Source organism: Triturus cristatus, chromosome 4_2, assembly GCF_964204655.1.
Source record: "Triturus cristatus chromosome 4_2, aTriCri1.1, whole genome shotgun sequence".
Lineage (NCBI taxonomy): Eukaryota > Metazoa > Chordata > Amphibia > Caudata > Salamandridae > Triturus > Triturus cristatus.
Window position 1 is genome coordinate 640,819,417 of NC_140586.1, and position 21,741 is coordinate 640,841,157.

At 42.4% G+C, this 21,741-nt stretch overlaps 1 protein-coding gene across 8 annotated transcripts in view; it reads right to left on the reverse strand.

The window, feature by feature from the left end:
* Nucleotides 1-21,741, reverse strand: part of SGIP1 (SH3GL interacting endocytic adaptor 1) — a 1,140,118-nt gene that overhangs the window by 79,537 nt on the left and 1,038,840 nt on the right. For all 8 annotated transcript variants that reach the window (XM_085602350.1, XM_085602347.1, XM_085602346.1 and 5 more), the window contains one exon: nucleotides 8,713-8,845. In XM_085602350.1, the coding sequence (XP_085458476.1) occupies nucleotides 8,713-8,845 (133 nt within the window). The remainder of the gene's footprint in view (nucleotides 1-8,712; nucleotides 8,846-21,741) is intronic.

Consider the following 21,741-nt stretch of genomic DNA (forward strand, 5'->3'; position numbering starts at 1 on the left):
AGACTCGCTAGGCAGAATTTGGAGTCAAAGACACTCCGGTCCGATAGTCTCCAAGTGCTGGGTGCACTCTGCTGGAGATTGGTATCTCCCCGTCCACTTTGTAAGTATTTCAGGCACTGGGCGCTGCCGTCTGTCAAGTGTATTTTCCGCAAATGTGGTCCAAACTGCGGCGCGCTCTTGCTGCTGGTGCGACATGTGGGGGTAAGGACCACAAACCCCTTGAAAATATATTAGCAATGGAGAAGAAATGTCGCACTCCCAGGAGTTCAGTGACAGCAGTTCTTTATTAAAGACATCAGCTTCTTTTCCGTTTAAGTAACAGAGCCCCATGATGCATTTCGACTTCCGTCTTCTTCTGATGGTAATTGCTCACAGCTGATGCACAAAGACTTTAAAGCACAACGTGTGCATCAGCTGTGAGCAATTACCATCAGAAGAAGACGGAAGTCGAAATGCATCATGGGGCTCTGTTACTTAAACGGAAAAGAAGCTGATGTCTTTAATAAAGAACTGCTGTCACTGAACTCCTGGGAGTGCGACATTTCTTCTCCATTGCTAATATATTTTCAAGGGGTTTGTGGTCCTTACCCCCACATGTCGCACCAGCAGCAAGAGCGCGCCGCAGTTTGGACCACATTTGCGGAAAATATATATATATATATATAAAATAAATTACATTAATATTTGATATAAAAGCATGATTACTATTTTTTTTAGTTTAAAATACGGTTTAAATGTAAATGTTTATATTTTCACTATACTTTAACATAGGGAGATATTCGCTCCAGGGGTGGCGAACTCTGTCCACAGGTGAAAAGTTAATAATCTTATATTTATACTCTTCATTTTTAATTACACATTAAATGAATTTAAATATATTAAATTAATTTCTAAAGATTTGTTTTTAAAAATCCCACCTAAAGGAAAATGTTTGTGTTTAATTCTGTATTACAAAAAGCTAGAATAATATAAACTATTTCATTTAAATGAAAGTTACATTTATTTTTTATTTATAAAATATTAAAACATTTTACCATAAAGTAATATTTATTTTGAATGTATACACACTTAAGAAACAATACAATTAAATGTATAGGTATTTGTAAAACGTTGAAATAAATTAATCTATTTTCACAGTTACTATAGGGTTCTATTTGTGTCCCTGCCTCCATTATTTTCTACTGGAGGGTGTTGCAGCATCAGTGGCTGGCCATGTGTGGTGTTGGATTTACTTTTGGATCCTTTTGTCTGTTGTAACTTTACACTTGTAAATTTGGCTCCACCCGTTTCAGGAAGTGGAGGCATACAATTGGCTAGTCAGCATTTTTGGGTGTAATTTACCCCAGTGTATAGGCTCCAGTCAGTGCAGAGTTCTCTCTTGAAGCAACCCAGAGATTTCTATTTGTACAAACTGAGGCACACCCTCAATATATATGGGACCAGGCTGCAAGAGGTTCAACACTTCTCCCACTAGAGTCAAGAGTGCTGTAAGAATCATTGTTAAGCAGATTCAGATTGGTACAGCCTAAGATATTATATTTATACCAGTTCACAGTTGAAATTTGGGACACGCACATAGCTGATTGTGCGTCTTAGATGGTACGGCCAAGTGTGAACTTTTAAATCTACTATTTAGCAATGTCCAACTATTTTTACTTTTTGGGGTGAGGTTACATGACTCTTGTCCAGGATAGTAGATGGAACATAGCACAACTTTATTGACTATATGGCAGGAATGGGGATGCACCCTAATTCCAGAAAATACACCAAAATAATCCCTGACAGAGGTTTGATGATAGGCAGTCAAGATATTGACCTTGTGTGCAAATATGGATTGGTGCATGTTGAGAGAAAGAATGGTATATGCTAGTTAGGATTGCAGCACAAGTTTTGACAAGGCGGACAAGGTGTAGAGAAGTTTGTATGACTGTTTTAAATGGGACTAACCTCAGTATATCTTGTGATTTGTCAGATTGGTCATGTGTGGTGGAAGTTGTTTGTACACATACACAAAATGGGCCCCTCTGGAAAGCGCAAACTAATTGAACTGCTAGCATGCATATATTTTCTAAATAGCATTATTGAGAGACCACATTTAAGAACATATTTATGCATTGGCAACTGGCTGTACAACTATCCCACTGATGAAATGCAATGTTTAGTTTTGGAATAACAGAAAAACAATAGAATTGTTTAAAAAAACTTAAAGACGACACAGTATTACCGCAAAGTATACTCCAGGTTAGCAAAATAGACCAATCAACTATACGGTTAAAGCAAAGGGGACTCTTTGCTCTCAGTCCAACATGACAACAACACTGACCTTGTTCCTTTCCTATGAAGCCTTACTGACCAAAACAGGAAGAATCTATTATTAACTGATAGATGATCATGTTTTAACTGGTGATTTTAGAAGAGGGGAGACCCTATTGGTAACACCTTTGTAGACACCGTGATACGTGAAAGCAAGAGTTCACAGGATCACATTCTTTATATAGTGGCACATGAGCAACAATCTGAGGACTAAATGCTAATTAGTAAAGAGACTGACATAGTTGCTTCTGTTTTAAAGCACTTCTACACAGTTATGAAACAAATACCTACTTAACGCTATGGTATGTTGGCTTTATACATTTCCCTCAACTATAACAACTACATTAGAAGAGACTTTGGTGCAAAATAGCAAGATTCCTGATGGTAGAAATACATCTGAAAAGCACAGTTTTTGTTCTTAGCAATGTGAGTTTTTTGCCATCACAATGCAGGTCTGGACCATCGTAGGATTCTGAATAAAGTAAATAATGTAGAACGGATTAAATTTTTCCATTCAGATGTTCAACAAATCCATGTGGATATTAATGTATTCAATTACTGCCATTCAAATAACACGCTGTGGAGCAAAAATGTTGTTTGCCAACCTTTATTAGGGACAAACTGTACACTTCCGGAGGAGAGTATGACATTCTGTAAGGACTAATGGCCCTATAAATATAAAAATAGATTAGCAGACAACCCCTTACTGAATACTCGGTCCATCATGGAGTTCCACAGGGAACGACGCAGAGTCCTGCGCTTTTTAATATCTACATACAAACCCTTGCGGTGGTGGCAAAAAGCAGAGGACTGTCATCAGTATCTTATGCTGATGACGGTCAGCTGGTTATCTCCTTCTCCAGCAAATCTAACAATAACCTAATCAAATTCCACGAGGATATGCTGGCTGTAGTGGAATGTATGTCAGCCAATTGTCTACAGCTTAATGCCAGCAAGTACAAAATGTAGGAAAAGACACACAATTATGGACAGACCAGTGGTGGCCGGACGTGCTGGGGTCTGCGCTCGTGCCTAAGAAGGCAGTAAAAAACCTGGGCGTATAGGTTGACAGTGCCTAGCCCGTAGAAGCCCAAACAAATGCGGTGGCAGGGGTTTGTTTGGGGCTCAGACGCGGACTCAAGCTTTTGTTGGGGTTTTTCGACCCACAAATACCCCAGATCATAATGCGAGCTACGATCCTGTCCAGATTAGACTATTGCAATTCCTTGTATCGAGGAGAAAACAAATCTGGGATAAGGTGTTTGCAGAGGGTACAAAAAGCGGCAGCATGCACTCTCTTTGCGCATCCTAAATCTTGCTCAGTATTGAACCTCATCCCCAAATTACACTGGCTGCCGGTGGACAAGAGAATTCATTTAAAGACCTTATGCATTGCCCACAAAATCTTCATCTACCAAGCGCCTCCTATACTATCAGATCTTCTCTTGCCTTATACACCACGCCGCACGCTGCGTTCTGTGGATTTGCATTTAGCATGCGTCCCTCGAGTCAAAACAGCTAGAACGGGGGGACGTTCTTTCGGGGCGCAGGCATCAGCCCTCTTACACTCCCTACCTGTGACCATCAGGAGTATCCAGAATCATGCAGCTTTCAGAAGGGACATAAAAACCTGGCTGTTCCCGGTCTAGTTGTTGCCTCACGCATTCTCGCCCCTGCGATGTTATTTCTGGGTTTAGCGCTGGGACGACCCGTTACTGAGGCAGCTATGAGCTTTATAAATCTAGTTACATAACATCAAGATGGCTGTTGAACCGGATGAGCTGTGCCAGAGATTTGACCTGAATTTACTCAAGATTTTAATCCCACCCCAATTCTTGCTCCCCTCCCAGGCCAAACTTTACTATATGATCCTGGTGTCTTTTTCTTATTATCAAAAACATGTTAGTCCCCAACTTTCACTTCAATCCTCAGAGCAACGGTAATTCACCAGTATATAATTGGAACAGCATGTTGAACACCGTCATAACAGTATAAGCCCTATTTATTGAATTCTCTTTGGGTATGAGGACTTAACTCAACAGATGGTCTATAGTTGTAATCTATTGCCTAGCTTGCTGCATATTTGTAATGAAATATGACAGGACAAATGGACAGCAATTTTAACCTTCGGCTAATGGTAGCATGTAAACTCTACTGATTTTAAATATAAGGGACGTTGCTGAGGGAAGGTACTTTCCTAACAGAGATGCTGTAGAAGTAGATCATTAACATACTCTGGTCAACCAGCTGTTTATGGGTGGTGGGATGTTGACAAGTTAGGCTGTGTATCTAGACACCATCAATCAGAAGTCTGGTTATACCTTGGGGTGAGGCTTCAAATGTAGAAACTGGCATTACTTCTGCATGAAACAGTGTCTCCCCTCCAAAGGAAACATTTTAGCGGTGCTTGTGTTTACATAAACTACCAAGTTGTAGAGTGTTTATATTGATGAAGCAGTTGATTTAATTTCCTCTCCGTGCATGAATATCACTACTGCCTTCAAAACCCTTGCCAGACCTTTTTAGTAGACCCTCAGTGTGCCAAATGTTAGTACGTTGATGTGAAAGAACACTTTTGCCCCATGACTGAGACTTTGTGTGATTTTGGGCATATGGAATACCCGTAATAACTTGGGTAAACATACAATCAACTTGAAGTTGCAGCTTTCTGACTTTTTTTCACCCATATTTCTTTTCTTTTTAGATCAAAGATCCTGTATTCTTTATTCTGATCCCTCTTTGGAACAAAACATATTTGTTATTTTGGGAGAGTTGTAGACGTTAGATCACTTGACTATGTGAAATGTTTGAATTTCCTGTAGCTGTGTATTTAGAATTGCTTGAACTTTAAGGGGGGTATATTTTAAGGCAATAACTTCAACCTCAAACTTTAGCCATCTTCCTGATAGCCAAGCCTAATTTGAATTTTCATTTTTGCCACTCTCTTAGACAACTGCCAATGCGATGCGATACAGTGGGGGCAAACAGGAATTTCATTGTTTTATTATTGTGGTGGCATCCCTTCAAAAACCGATGGCTGTAGGCCTCCTCTATGGTTTTCACATCATTCCACTGTTTGTAGTAAGGCCTTTCCTACTGTTTTTGCTGAGATGCAAACTGCCAGTAGAGCTTATGATCCTGTCAATGGTGGTAGCAATGGAATGTTGAGTGCAGACAGGCTAATAGTATTGTATTGAGTGTATCATCTTCAGTCATTGTGTTGTGTAGTGTATCAGTGTGAGCACAGAATAAAGTGCTAAATGAGAAAAGTAAATTCATAGCGTGTGATGGGCATCAGGTTTCAACCTTCTGAAGCTCAGACATGACAACCTTTGTCAATTCAGTGTCCAATAATAAATGTATGCATGTCCATCTAAAAAACTTAGATTGGACTCTTAAAAAAAAAAAAAAACATGGAAAATAACAGAAAAGGAAAGAAAACCAGAAAATGTGTATAGACAGTGTAAAAGGGTGATAGGAGCAACAAAAAAAAAAAAGTAGGGCCAGTCTGAAAGGGATTTATAATCATGTGGAACACACATTTCTAAAGAACTCTCACAACCATCAGACAGTCATCCTCTGTTTCTGCACAAGTGGCCAGACATTAGTCTTTGCTACGTCACAACAGGTCCTAGAAAGGTGCTAGTTAGGCTAAACCATACGCGGGGAGGGAAAAGTGCAGACAGTGTTAAAGTAGATAAGCAAAGTTATTTCAGGCTAATTTAACTTCTATATCACTGATCGGACCTTCCCACAAACACGCTTCTTCTTTTACAAGATAAACGTCAATTACATTAAAAACAATTGCTGGCCCCAAGAGGGAAACATGGAGTTTTACATAAAATTAAAGTTTACTGTTGATTTGTTAATCCTATGGTATCACAACTGGTGGTTTTTATTGGTTAACACAAGTTTTTCCTCTTCCAACCTATTTTGCTACCTTCTAAGTAATGTTTCAATACTTGTTACCCACAAGGACCTGCATAATTTCTTGTTTCTTGGTAAGGGCCATCAGAAATCTATTTTGTTCCCTCTCGTGCCTCAAGCAGTACTAAAGGATACGTTTCATCTCCTCTGTCTGTTCTAGCAGACACTGTACTCTTGTGCTTTTTCTACACTTCTTTTCCTAATACTTGCACCTAGGATCCTCAAGTGCTGCTTCCCTTTTCACAAGGCTGAGAGGTTTGTAACGGATTGTTTAGTCAAATGTTATGCAGAGCGATGAAATTACAGCTTTTCTTCACAGGTCAAATCTGAGAATGCGACAAACAACTATATATTAATAAACAAGTTACTTACCTTCAGTAATGCCTTATCTGGTAGAGATATGTATCTAGCCACAGACTACTCAACTTAGATTTATCCCCATTCCATGAATGGGTCCAAGGGGGCCAAACTGGTGCCGAGGGCAGACACGCTAGAGGGGAACCAGTAGGGGCCCACCCTGACACTGCGGGCCTCTCTTGACACTGCGGGGCCTTAAGGCATGCCAGAGGAGACGGGCATGCCTTATTCTGTGTATAGCTTCATAAAATTTGTGGAGTTGGGCGTGGGTCGCCCTGGCTCCTGGAAACTCAGAGAGGCGGAGCCAGCCCAGGCTTAACCACAGAGTCGGGCCTCTAATGACTATGCGCTCGCGTCTTGTCTAATGACTTCGATGGATAGGGTGAGGTTGAAGACTTTTTCAACTTCTTGCTCTTTTTCCTTTTGTGGGACTTACAGAAACGGTTGGACAATTCAACAGTGACAAAAATCGATGGCTCTGCGACTCATCCCGGGACCTTCCTTTTGAAAGTGATCGAGACTGTCGTGGCATTGCACGTCTAGTGGCAAGGAGCTTGAGGGATCGCTGCCTCAAGGCCTTAGGGTGTGGCAGTCAACACAGGTCTTCGTGTCGTGGTCATGCTCGAGGCACCAAAGGCAAACAAGATGTGGGTCGGTCACCAACATTTGTGGGTGACAGGCGCCGCAGGGCTTGAAGGCAGCTTCCTAGAGGACAACTTTCAAACCACTCAAAAGCCTTCAACAAAAGGTCAAAAAGGGTCAGTCAAAAAGTCACTGGGGGTAGCTTTCTCTGGATCCAGGCTGGCGCGGAAAGAAAAGAACTGACAGCGCACTAGGGAGGCGCCCATATAGGCACCACGCACGTCACTTCCACCACGGACGAAGCCACGCGGAGCTGAAAGACGCTACCTACCGGTGCGCAGGGGTAATGCTCACAAAAAAGTTCCCGTTCCAGTCTGACGCATGTGGATAATTCTAAGGTACGGAATCTGCTGCTAAAAGTCTCTATCAGATATCACTAATGGCATGTTCTCAAGGTGAATGCCACAACATATGCCTTGTCAAGGAGTCATTCAACAAATCTCCATGTCAAAATGGACTATAATAATACAAGAGAAAGGAAGTATTCTACTGGTATAGGGAAGTGTGATGTGAATTGAATTGCCCTGCATGGCACAATCAATGTTTCTTGCACCTTTTTTTCTGAATCTCTCCTGGGAATGGCCAAAGGTGACATTGAGATGGAGAAAAGAGCTCTCTTCAGCTTCTTCCCTGTCTGAGATCCACAAGTAGCAGATTCAGAGGATGCTCTACTACGCTCCCTACCTAGGAAAATCCACTCATGATATTATTATACTCCAGGATATCATCTGATAGACTGTGAATAAAAACAATCAGTGAATATATGGTATGGAATTCAATAAGAAAAGAAATGGGCTGACGGTTTACGGATCCTCACACTAAACAGCATTCAACTGCTAAACAGGGTCAGCCTGGGGTCTGAATGGCACACCACAGATTTTACTTTGTGTGGTGTGCTGCTTTATCTGGCTAATCTTGTTCTTTAATGGGCTGTGTTTAAAAGGGAGAAGTGATTTCCGATAGGAATATATGTGAAAATATCAATATTGTTTCTTGCATGGTTTTCCACGTCGCGGTAGAACTATATAGTTTTCATGATGAAAATCAATGGATTGATTTCCGTCATACTTCATTCTCTTACTGTGCTTTTTAGTTTATCTTAACACCAACATTTAAATTGATAACCTTGTAAAAACTACAAAATCCAGATTTTCACGAATATCACACTGGTTTTCCTAGACCATTTTAAGATCAAAAAGTCCAGATCTTTAGTACATATGATTTTTGTCTTTGACTTACAGTTAATTCTTTGCTTTATATTTCCTTCATCTCTGTTATCAAGCTAGACTAATTTTAGTGATGAACTTATCAGCAATACATACATTGGGGGTATTTTTCTATTTTTTTATATTAATTGATATTGATTGTGGTGTCAAATTAAAATGATTAGACATTTCATCTCAATGCTTTAAAGTTGAGAGCTGCATGTAATTCTTATTAACAATTAAACCTGGATATAGTCCAATACTTTACCTGATATTTTAACATATCAACATTGTAATACGTTGCTTGTGGTTTCTGTTCAGAGACTTTTTTGAGATGGGACATCAAGTTTGGCATGTTTACCCAAAATTCCTTTGTGTTGGCATCGGGCTGTGCATTGTCACTGTTAGATTAAAATATCAAACAAAGGTAATTATTACACAGATTTGTTTAAAGCCAGATTCTGCATAGAATTGAATAAAAATCATTCTTGTTTAGAAAGCATCACTACATACGGGACAGGGTAAACCTTTAAGTGTATTTATACATTATGTATTTGTGTCATGCCCAGGTTATATACACTAGGAAACAGTTTTAAAAAACAAAAAGGATTGTAGTAAGGTCATTCTCATGCCTTCTGTGAATTGAGTGGACCACTTGGTTCTTTCAGCTCTTAACTGTTAACAGTTGTTCTCCAAATACCAATCATTATAGTTTCAGTACAACTTTTCATATATAAAATCTCTGCCTCTATTCTAAAAAGATGATCTTCAGAGGATTCAATCTTAGATTTCCGTAGCTTAACCATTGGAAATGTTCTGCTTTTTTTCCTCATGTGTAATTTTCTTCATACCTTTTTCAATTGCTCTGTTAGCTCGACAATGTACACACTGGGAGTCACACTACCAAAACATTTAAGGTACAGCAGTCATAGCTCAAAAACACCCAGCGCCAGACAGTTATTCCTCAACTTAATCAACTGTTAACCAAATTTTCAGTGAAGTGTTTGTAAGCAGGTTGTTTAGACAAGCGCCCGATTCATATACAAATGAACAGATTTTATTATAAGCCTAAACTATTATCTGAAGGAAGTATTTGTGCCATTTAGCATTACAGCATCCCAACCAACGTCGCCTGACTATTGGGGCAGAGATGAGCAACTATTTAAATAGTAAAATCCAATCAGGTTTTCAGGTGAACCCAAAAATAATATGAATGCATCACATTTTACTACATTATTACTGATTATCTCCATGTTTGGTGTTGTGTGTGTTGGGGAGCTAGGCCCCACTTGCCATGCTTTTTTCATATTATCATGTTACCCAAGACAATGTTTCACCTACCTGACCAAGTATGACTTAACATTTCTCCACACATTCATCTGAAACAATTCTTCAACGTAATTTTTCATGATCCAGTCACCCTACATAAAGTACTTATTTTTACTAGTTTATTTTTTGACTTCTTTACAATAGATTAGTCATCAAAATTCCTTCCAACTATATTCAAGTATTTCTTATTATTGTATTGCATTTATTTTCACTTGAATTCCATCAATCCGGATGAAACTTTTTAAATATTTGACTTTTTGTCAGTTTCAAAATCCAATTGAGCTCTCTACCATGACTCTTTTCTGGAAATCCACCCTCAATCACCTCTAGAATACCATCCAACCATTTTATTTTCAATTAATCAGTATTTCGAGTAAAACATTCAGACTGTATACAACAGACCCTAATCAGGGCTTTACCGCCGAAGACAGCAAGAACAAGTTACTTACCTTCGGTAACGATGTATCTGTAAGAGACATATGTAGATCCCTTACCTCTAGAATTACCCACATGCGTCAGACTGGATCCAGAGAATTTTTTCATAGAGGTACCCCAGCGTGTCGGTAGGTGTGGTCGGGTCAGTAGGTGGTGTCGGGTCGGTCGTCGGCATCGTGGCCGACGGGATGACGTCACGGTGTCTACTTAGATGCCGCCCCTGTGTGCTGACGTCAGTTCTGACACAACTTTCCACGCCAGAAGCGCAGAGCCATGCAAGACACTGATCAATGGTGAACATAAACTAGAGCATTAGAAGGGAGTCCCTATCCCTAGAAGTCAGTTCACAGAATGGAGAGGATGGGTGGGGTGGTAAGGAATCGATAACTACATAGGTCTCTTACAGATACATCGTCACCGAAGCTAAGTAACTTGTTCATCTGAAAGACTGTCGTTATAGATTCCTTACCCGTAGAATAGATACCCCAGCAATGACAACCCCGGTGGTGGGTCTGCGAACAAAGTTCACACCAGGAAGTCCTGGAGAACGGATCGGCCAAAAAAGCTGTCCCTCCGGACTTGGCTGTCCAGGCAGTAATGTTTTGTTAATGTGTGTAGGGATGCCCACGTGGCTGCCTGGCAGATGTCAATCAGTGGAACTCCACATTCCAAAGCAGTAGTGGCTGCTGTCACCCTGGTAGAGTGGGTGCGTAGTCCTATTGGAGGTTTCTTTTTCGCCAAAGAATAGCAGATTTTGATGCATAGGACAACCCATCGCGAGATGGTATGTTTGTGTACGGCCCAACCTTTTTTGGCACCCACATAACCCACGAAGAGGTGATAGTCTACCCGGAAATCTCTACTGCGGTGAAGGAAGATGGACAGCGCACGTTTTGGGTTCAGACGGTGGAGTCTCTCCTCCTCTTTGGAAGGGTGTAGTGTAGTGTAGTTTGTATATCCCTGATAGGCTCTGCGCATTGGAAGCACATACACTATAGATTTGACATAGGACTGAGGTCAGTATGTCTCTATCGAGTATATTAAACTTAATTACTTGTGTGTGCCAGCTAACTCAGAGGTCACTAGAAACTTCTTGAATATACAAGAAGGGATTAGTCTCTGACAACCGCATGAACATGACAACTTTGTTTCCTTTTAGAATCGTAACAGTCTCAGAATCGTGGAAACAATAGATAACAGTTTCCCTCAGTCAATCGTGCATGCTTTGTTTCTACAGAGTTGCACAGAAATAGAGAGACGGGCGTTTCAATAAAAGGGTTTATTGAACAGTCTTATTTCTCATGCAAGAGATATGAATTGCTACAATCGTAAGACAGACTGCGAAGTACAATATGTACAAGGTTATCAGTAAGATAAAACAATACTGCAATAGCATGGTTTGTAGCTATGACATATATTAATCAAAATACATACATAAATAACATAAGCTAAAATGTGATACTCATCTGATGCTTCTAAATTTTTCTACCCCAGTGTGCCTAACCTAAGTGCAGTAAAAGGTTTGAAGTAGGTGCCATTTCTAAAGTATAGCTAGCTATATTTTAGTTTAGCCAAGAGTTGCCAAAAGTTTCTCTTAGTTCTAGTCAGCTCCATACCTTAGAATGAGAGAGGTTGGAATCTCTTTTCTGGACTCGATAGTCTAACCCCCGCAAGGGAAGTCCGAGAGCACTGGAGCTGGATTCTCTGTGAGGAGGATGGCAGCGTCAGGTCAGTGTATCAGACTGGAACTCGATCTCCTTCCGAACTTGCTGTGGCGAACCGCGTAGTCTGGGTTGGATGGAATCCTCCGGAAACTGCAATTTGCCAGGGCAAGTGCTGGTATATTTATACCTTGAAGGTGTCTAGGAATGCAAGTATTGACGTAAAAGTCGGGCAGAGGAACGTCATGAATGAACCCCTAAGGAATAGATGTTCATGCATACTTAATGAGTTCTTGGAGAAATCAATATTCAAGCTGAGGGAAATTCCTAAAGGCTTAAGGGTCTGGTTTTCCAAGAATTTGTTGTGACTTGGACGGATGTAGGTGGCCATGCCTGTATTTGGTTTGTACGGACAATGTCTAAATAAGGGTCGGATTTCTATGTCCAAATAAGGGTAATGTGAATTGTACCTATATAAGGGCATAAATCGGGAAACCTATATACGGAATCTAAATCTGCACACAACACCCACTCCAGTTTCGTATGAACAACGTTACTGAATCCTAAACATATCGTAAAACAGAGTATCGCTAAAAAAAGCTAAAAACATATCCAACATATGTTCTAAAAATACATTACAAAACCATTGCTATGCATAGAGTGTTGTAGATACTAAAGGTAATGTTCCATTCTAAGCATAGGATCACACTGGAATGCTAAATGAATGAACCAAAATATATACAGGAGATGAAATGGCTCGTAAATACAGAAGAAAAAGGGGCCAAAACCATTTCATAGCAGGTTACACAAGTCAAATTGTTATTCATGACAAGGTGGCATACTGTCCCTGGAAGTGTTATCAACAAATTCTATTCTCTATGAATAGTTCTACTATAAGCAGATTACTGTGCCAAAAAATGAAAAATACAATTTTGGGACGGGAAGAGAAAAATAAAATATATAATCATAGAAAAAGTTCCAAAGTCAGTATCACGTTTGAAAAAGAATGAAGGCCAAATTCACAGTCTCTCCGGAACACTGTGTGCTTGAATCAAAAGTCAGGGGGTGGGGATGGTGAAAACAAAATTTTCTAAACCTGTAGACAACAAGTCGTCTACCAATGTGGGTGAGAGTCGGAATACCTCGTGTAGAAGATCAACAGCACATAGATGCGAACTATCGCCTTCAGCATGGGAAGCATCAGCAATGTCCAGAATGGATGTTACCTGCACGCCTGGTGTTTCCTCTCGTACCTCAGCAGTAGCATGTTGCATCTGAGATCTCAATGAATGCCGCCATTAGGATTGGTAGCCGCTGAGGACAACACATAGCATAGGCCGTTATCGGGTCCAGCAGAGTATCGATATCCATAGGCATGACTGATGGGAGTGTCAGACAAATGTCCAGCACTCATTCTTCACCGCATAGTAGGCAGCGTAGAACAGGTAAAATGCAATCTTGCCAGATTGGTCTGAATGACAGAAACTAAGTGGTGTTTAATTCTCGTAGATGAGGTAAACCAAGAATTTGGATGATGCGCTCACGACACTTGATCTCCAATAGAGTTCTTTCCATGGTGAACTGGGTGTCGCTGGTGATTTGGCTTGCCATATCGTAGCAGTAGGAGCAAAAATAGCATCCCTGCAAGGAGTGCTAAAAGGAGCGGCAGTCCGCCAAACACAGAGTGCACGACGTTTGGAAACATTCTGAGGACTGCTTGAAAAGGTGCTAACAGTCCTGCACACATGTTCTTAAATACATGTACAATACCGCTCGTATCAGACATGTTTAAGATACGACCTAACATTTCTGAGAAATGCACAGGGCAGTTTGTATACAAAAGGGTATGTATCTCTGCAGAAGTCCTTGCGATTTGTTGATCATAGGTTTCTTTGGCAGAGGTCAAAGGCACAGTTTTTTGTAAAAGAATGGCTTTCATTCTACTTAGAGTATCAACTCGTATAGAAGAGATATTCAGTGAAGGCCATAAAGGCAACTCCCTGACTAGGTCTATTTGGGGAAACAAGACTTGCATACAGCAAGTGACCCTGGATGTAACCGTTACTAGATATGGGATACCTGGCAGCATGCACAGCAGCTGTGATCATTCAACATAATGTAACTCCCATTTGAAAGTTGACCAAAGATTGAATTAATCACTGCTGCCGGTGAACCGTGCAGGTGGCAGGATAAGTTTGTAGTGGAACCGTGTAAGTTAAGACCTTGACAAAGGAGAGAACCGCGTAGTGCGTGTTCACAGTTTACCGCTAAGAAACACTTTACGTTCCCCACTCCAACAGCCGTGTGTGTAAGGTAAATCCCAGGATGTCTTGATGTAACCTTTCATATTTGCCTCCTGGTATATTTTTTAGGCAATACTGAAAATGGAAAGTCGTAACAGGCAGAGTAATCTTACCATGTTTGATCCACTCAGTAGCTGGTTTTTCCACCACTGTGAATGGTAATTTCTCCAATTTTTCAATGCTCAGCACCGTATAGTCTGCTCCCCTTTGTGTCAGTTTGATCTGTCTATCAGTGAGATTGAATTCAGCAAACAGTGACGTAGTATTGATTAAACGCCAAGGCACATAGCCAGAACTTAGGTATTGAAGCGTCCAGCCTAATAGCATGATAGAACATAGCTGTGACTGGCCATGTTGCAACATGACCAAGTCTTGTTCCTTGATGTCTATGACAGAGGATACAATGCTGTCCAAAGAATATATCCTGGATGACTGTCGTTAACACATTGTCTACTACAGAGAGAAATTTCTCTAAATTAATACGATCAATTTTTTCGTATTTGTTCTGCAGTCTCTGCTTGGGTGACCTTCCATGCTTCATCATAAGCAACATAGACACCGGCATATATGAAACGTTTTTGACGCAGTTTTCTTGGTCCTAGCAAGAATTCCCTAAGGCCTGCACCTTCTTGAAGTAAAGTTAAGTGTTGTTTTACATCCTCTAGTGTTGCTTTCTGTATCCAATCAAGGCAAAGTTTCCCTACACTGTAAGTTGTTACTACCCCCGGATGCTGTGTTTGGACATAACGTGGGTCTGGACTAGAAAGGTAAAACCTTGTGTTTTGTTCAGGAATCTATCTTGACAGTTGTTTGTGTCTAAGGGCCAGAGCAACCATTTTTTCCATTCAGGATCTGATCTGTTATTATTCAAAATAGTATGTACGTCGTCCTCCCCCTGTGTAGTGCTTTCACTTGTAGGTGCAGGTATAGACTGAGTGTTCATGTCTTTTATCTTGGCTATTCCAAGGCATGATGTTTGTTGGACAGTGTCGTTCAAAAACATAATTTGCTCAGAGATGATACAGGCTCTAAACAAAGCTTCTATTCCCTGTACTTGCCAATCTTTAGTACCCCAGACAGTTTTCGTCTCAATGTTGTCTTTCCAAAAGTCATAACCCTGTCTAGATAGTTGGGCAATAAAGGCTGCAGAATAAATCTGTTTGGTATTCGTTAAAATAGTTTTCATTCCTGTCTTATTAACATTCTTAAAGTAAAATGTCTCTGCATTCGAGATATTAAACCCTGAAAAATATGGAAATTTCATAGCAAATGTTTTCGAGCTACCCTTTGGTGGCGTAGGACAATGTTCCCATTGGTTATACATAAACACATTTCTAGGTGTAGCAGATTTATGCAAGAAATGATGACCATAGTGGTTATAACAATACAGTTGTTCATAGTCTGATAAACCTTGTAAATATTCATTATTAGTGGATGCAGTTGACATCTCCAGATCAGATATATTATTAACAGTCTCGTAGTCCCAATCATCAGAAAAGGAACTGGAGGTAATAAAGTCACTTAATGAAATTTTAAATAAATGTGGAATCATCAAAAGCTCCGACGGGCCAAAAATGTAATATTCGGTTTTGTCCCAAACTATACCATCAGGTATAGGAATCGCTGTGATGTTCACAGCTGACAAGTCTCTTGCTTCACGATGGAATGATTTGTGTGGCTGGACAAGTAAGTTCACTCTTTTACTTGCTATATCCATTTGAATATATCTTCCATTAATCAGCATACCCAGAGTTATTACCAGAGCTAACCAAAGTAGAAAGAAGAATATTCCCAAAACAGTCCATACTTCAATCCATGGTGAAACCAGATAAGTTTTTTCCAGTAAATGAAAAAATTCTGTTGCTTGTTCTTTGAAAGTTCTTTGTACGGGTGTCATTTCAGGCTCGCTGGGATCCTCAGAAAGCGTATCAAAGTTCATGAAATAGCCAGAAGCAGTTCTGTCAATGGTTGGAATTTCATCCGTATTTGATTAAATTGCTGGAACCAGTTGATCACTTGTTACTTCGTTGTAAACAGGTGTATCTGGATGCACTGTTATTTGGGTCTCAAGAGGTACAAGGTACATAGCATTGTTGCTTAGTCCTCTATTTCTTACTGTCGAATCTTCAAAGGTGATGAGTCTCTCAGTTTGAACCTCTTGGATTGTAGCTAAAGGAGTGCGTCTGCTACATTGGCGGAGTCCACTTGGCCTACTGTTCAGTATCGGCCACATAGTGTGGTTTGATCAGGTCGATGGACACAAATCTTTTCTCCTTTTTACCAGCAAGGGGCGGCAAAAGTACTGTTCTTGATCCGTGGATTGCTAGGACAGGTACTGGTTGTCTGTATGAAGGCCCAAATTCCTTCTTATCCGCAATCTTTTCTCTGACGAGATCCCCAAGCTTTGGGATCCAGACAGGCCTTGCTCGGACGGCTGTATATTTCTCAGTGGCGGTTGGCTTCAGGACCACGTTGCTTTGTTGCGTTCTTAGTACATTTAAGTCCTGTAAAACAGCCAAACGATCTTTGATATCAAATTGTTTGTTTTCCACCACTGTGCCTTTCATATCTAAGTCCGGAACCGACATTCTAGTCCCAAACAGGACCTCATATGAAGTGACAACCCCTAGAGAACTTCTTGGCAAGTTGTTGTAGAAGTGAAACAAGTGAGTTACTGGATTTGATTCTGGGAATACGATCCATGAGTAGAATACCTCTGTCTGGTGAGATTCATGTACCTCTATCACGAAAACTGCTCTACCACCTCTTTGTGTTAGGCCATGTTTTATAAGTTTTAGAGTGATGTCTCTCCTTAAATTTGGATGGATGTTTATAGCATCTTCGTCGGTTTCTTAAAAACCTGTATGATTAAAAGCTGCTGTGACTTGGTCAGCCGCAGCTCCACCAGTATCGGTGTTTGAGTCGTTTCAGTCATTGTTTAATGAAAATTGCAGAGCAAGTTTCAAGGGAACAAAGATAAGGTGCACAATATTTTGGAACACTGTATCCTTCAACGTTGAACAAAACCAAACAGCTAATACATAGGACTTTCGTCCTACTCAGCTATGGCGGATATTATCTCTACCCACTCCAGACATCTTATGGAGTTTTATGAGCAGAGGGTCTCTGAGAAAAGAACGACTGAGTTACTCCAGTATCTAGCGTTAAATTAATGCCTTATCAAATCGTTGGGCGCCATGTAATGTAGTTACTATATCCCTGATAGGCTCTTCGCATTGGAATAACATACACTATAGATTTGACATAGGACTAAGGTCAGTATGTCTCTATCGAGTATATTAAACTTAATTACTTGTGTGTGCCAGCTAACTCAGAGGTCACTAGAAACTTCTCGAATATACAAGAAGGGATTAGTCTCTGACAACCGCATAAACATGACAACTTTGTTTCCTTTTAGAATCGGAACAGTCTCAGAATCGTGGAAACAATAGATAACAGTTTCACTCAGTCAATCGTGCATTTCGTTTCTACAGAGTTGCACAGAAATAGAGTGACAAGCGTTTTTCAATAAAAGGGTATATTGAACAGTCTTATTTCTCAAGCAAGAGATATGAATTGCTACAATCGTAAGACAGACTGCGAAGTACAATATGTACGAGGTTAGCAGTAAGATAAAATAATACTGCAATAGCATAGTTTGTAGCTATGACATATATTAATCAAAATACATACATAAATACCATAAGCTAAAATGTGATACTCATCTGATGCTTCTAAATTGTTCTACCCCAGTGTACCTAACGTAAGTGCAGTACGAGGTTTGAAGTAGGTGCCATTTCTAAAGTATAGCTAGCTATATTTTAGTTTAACCAAGAGTTGCCAAAAGTTTCTCTAAGCAAGGGAAGTCAGAGAGCACTGGAGCTGGATTCTCTGCGAGGAGGATGGCAGCGTCAGGTCAGTGCATCAGGCTGGAACTCTATCTCCTTCTGAACTTGCCGTGACGAACCGCGTAGTCTGGGTTCGATTGAATCCTCCGGGAACCACAATTTGCCAGGGCCAGTGCTGGTATATTTATACCTTGAAGGTGTCTACGAATGCCAGTATTGATGTAAAAGTTGGCAGAAGAACGTCATGAATGAACCCCTAAGGAATAGATGTTCATGCATACTTAATGAGTTCTTGGAGAAATCAATATTCAAGCTGAGGGAAATTCCTAAAGGCTTAAGGGTCTGGTTTTCTAAGAATTTGTTGTGACGTGGATGGACAGATGTAGGTGGCCATGCCTGTATTTGGTTTGTAAGGACAATGTCTAAATAAGGGCCGGATTTCTATGTCCAAATAAGGGCAATGTGAATTGTACCTATATAAGGGCATAAATCGGGAAACCTATATACGGAATCTAAATCTGCACACAACAGTGGAGGCAGGAAGAAGGTGGGCAATGTGATAGTCTGGCCTATGTGGGAAGAGGTAACCACTTTGGGCAGAAATGAGGGCCTAGTGCGAAGGACTTGGAAAAAGAGGTTTGAAGGACAGGGCCTGAAGCTCACTCACCCTGCAGGCAGAGGTAATGGTGAGCAGGAAGGCAGTTTTTAAAGTAAGAAGATGAAGAGGACAATTATGTAGTGGCTCGAAAGGAGCACACACAAGATAAGTAAGGACAAGATTCAAGTCCTATTGGGGCATTACGAAAGGAGGAGGATGAAAGAGATGAGTAATGCCCTTTAGAAATCTGTTCACAAGAGGAGACTTGAAAATAGAAGGCTGACCAGGAAAGGGAAGAAAGGCCGAAATGGCCGAAAGATAGCCTTTGAGGGTGCCAAGAGCAGAGCCCTGCTGGGCCAAAGCTAGAATGAAGATGTGAACCTCAGAAAGAGCGGTAGAAAGGGGCTCCACAGCCTTTGCTGTGCACCATGCCACAAATTTGCTCCATCTACAGGCATATACCCTTTTAGTGGAGGGACGCCTGGCTTCCAAGATAATGTTACAGAATTCGGGGAGAAGGTCGAAAGCTGTCAACTGTCACCTCTCAATCTCCACGTAAGGAGGTGGAGGCTTGACAGGTTTGATGGAGAACCGTTCCCTGCTGCTGCAAAAGAAGTTTCTCCCGAAGAGGCAGTCTGATCGGAGGATCGAAGGCCATGCTCAAAAGCTTTGGGCACCAGACTCTTCGTACCCAGTCCAGAGCCACAAGAATGACTTGGGCCCAGTCGCGCTTGATCTTCTTCAGCATTTTGGGTAAAAGTGGTACAGGCGGAAAGACGTACAGGAGGCCGCAACTCTCCTCACGAGGAAAAGCGTCGCTGAGCGAGTGTCGCCTTGGAAATTCCGACGTGCAGAACTGCTGACAGTGCACGTTCTCGTCGGTGGAAAACAGATCTAACCAAGGCTCTCCCTACTACTGAAAGAGACCTTGCACCACCTCCAAATGAAGGCGCTATTTGTGATGCACCAGCAGCTGAGTTCTTTTGCCCTGGCGTTCAGGGAACCTGCCAGGTGTTGAACTACCAGGGATATGTCCTGATATTCTAGCCATGTCCAAAGGCAAAGAGCCTCTTGGCATAGGGTCCACGACCCCACCCTGCCCTGTTTGTTGCAGTACCACATGTTGGTGGTGGTGGTGTCCGTGAACGCCTGCACTACTCTTCCTTTGACAGACGGAAGGAACGCCTTCAGTGCAAGACGGATCGCCTGAAGCTCCAGAAGCTTGATGTGGAGTCCAAAACCCGCCAGAGACGAAAGACCCCTGATCTCCACCTCCCCCATGTGGCCACTTCATCCAAGAAGTGATGCATCGGTCACTACTGTGAACTCTGGTTGGGGAGGCAAGAGAGATCTGCTGTTGACCCAATCTTGGTTCAAGAGCCACCACTGCAACTGACGTGCAGCGCCCTCCGAGTCTGGACAACATCAGAAAGATTCCCCGGATGTTGAGCCCACTGCAACTTCAGGTCACACTGCAGACCGTGCATGTGCCATCGGCCATGATCCACCAGCAGGATGGAGGAGGCCATGAGGCCCAACACCCTCAGGGTCATTCTCACTGAAATCCGGGATAGAGGCTGAAACATCAGTATCATAGCCCGAATATTCAGTACCCGCTGCTCGAGACGATAAGCCAGAAACTGCGCTATATCCAGAACTGCTCCTATGAAAAGGAGCTTCTTGAGAGGGAAGCAGGCATAGTCTGGGGGTGGTTAACGACAACCTGGGGCGAGCCCACCTTCAACAGCCAGTCATCGAGATAGGGGAAGACTGGAACCCCCGGATCTGCGCAGATGAGCTGCGCCAACCGCCATCACTTTTGTGAACAACGAGGGGCGTTGGTAAGACTAAAGGGGCGTTCGTTAAACTGAAAATGCTCGTGGCCTACAGTGAACCGTAGGCAGCGCCTGTGGGCTGGCAGGACAGGGATGTGGAAATAGGCTTCGTGCAAGTCCAATGATACCATCCAGTTTCCAGGATTGAGTGCAGACAGGACGTGAGCTAATGTGAGCATTTTGAACTTCCCCTTCCGGAGGAAGCGGTTGAGAGCCCTGAGGTATAAGATAGGACGCAGGCCTTTGTCCTTCTTGGGTACCAGAAATTAGTGGGAGTAACATCCATGACCTACTTCTGGCACAGGGATCCTTTTGATAACTCCCTTGGCCAAGAGAGCTGCAACTTCCTGGTGAAGAAGGGTCAAGTGATCCTCCGACATGCGATGGCGAGTTGGTGGCATGAAGGGAGGGGTATTCTCAAAGGGGAGGGAGTAGCCCCTTCGGACTATCTGCAAAACCCACCTGTCTGACATGATGTTTTGCCAGTGGCGGAAGTGATGGCAAATCCTGCCGCCCACTGGCGTCGGATGGCCCTGAAATGTCGGACTAGGAAGGTTTAGAGGCTGTTGCAGGGGGGGGGGGGGGGGGGGGGTTGGGTGGACTGGGCTGCCCGCTGGCCTCCAGACCCGCGTTGCTGGATCCCACGTCTGCGGCCCTGCATAGACTGGATAGCTTGCGTGGCCCTGTGGCTCGGTTGGGTGGAGCGTGGTGGGACACCCCTTCCTTAGCCACGAAAGGGGCAAAAGTCAGACTGCGTGGGGCGAGAGGTTGCAGCAAGGCCCAAGGATCTTGCCGTAACCCTTGAAACCTTGAAGCACTCAAGCGCTGAGTCCGCATTGTCACCAAACAGGTGACGGCCATCAAAGAGAAGGTCCAAAAGGGTAGATTGGACATCCCCCGAACAAACGGTCGTCCTCAACCAGGCGCAGCACCTCAGGGCTGCAGACGTGGAAACCATTCTGCCCAGTGAGTCAGAGGTATCCAGCCCACACCTGATGGTTATCTTAGCTGCGTCTCGTGAGGTGAGTACGGCTGGGCCTCCTCCAGGCACTGTGGCAGCACTTTTGCATCAGTATCCCACGCCATATGGATGTAACGGCCCAAGAGGCATGCAGTGTTCACCGACCGCAGCCCTAAGCTGGCGGAAGAAAACCTCATCTTCTCAAGGTGGTCCAGCTTCTTGGATTCTCTATCTGGGGGAGCAGTAGGGAATGCGCCTTTAGAAGACAAGGCTTAGACCACCAACCTCTCGGGGGTTCGGTGTTGGGAGAGGAAATGTGGGTCGCCC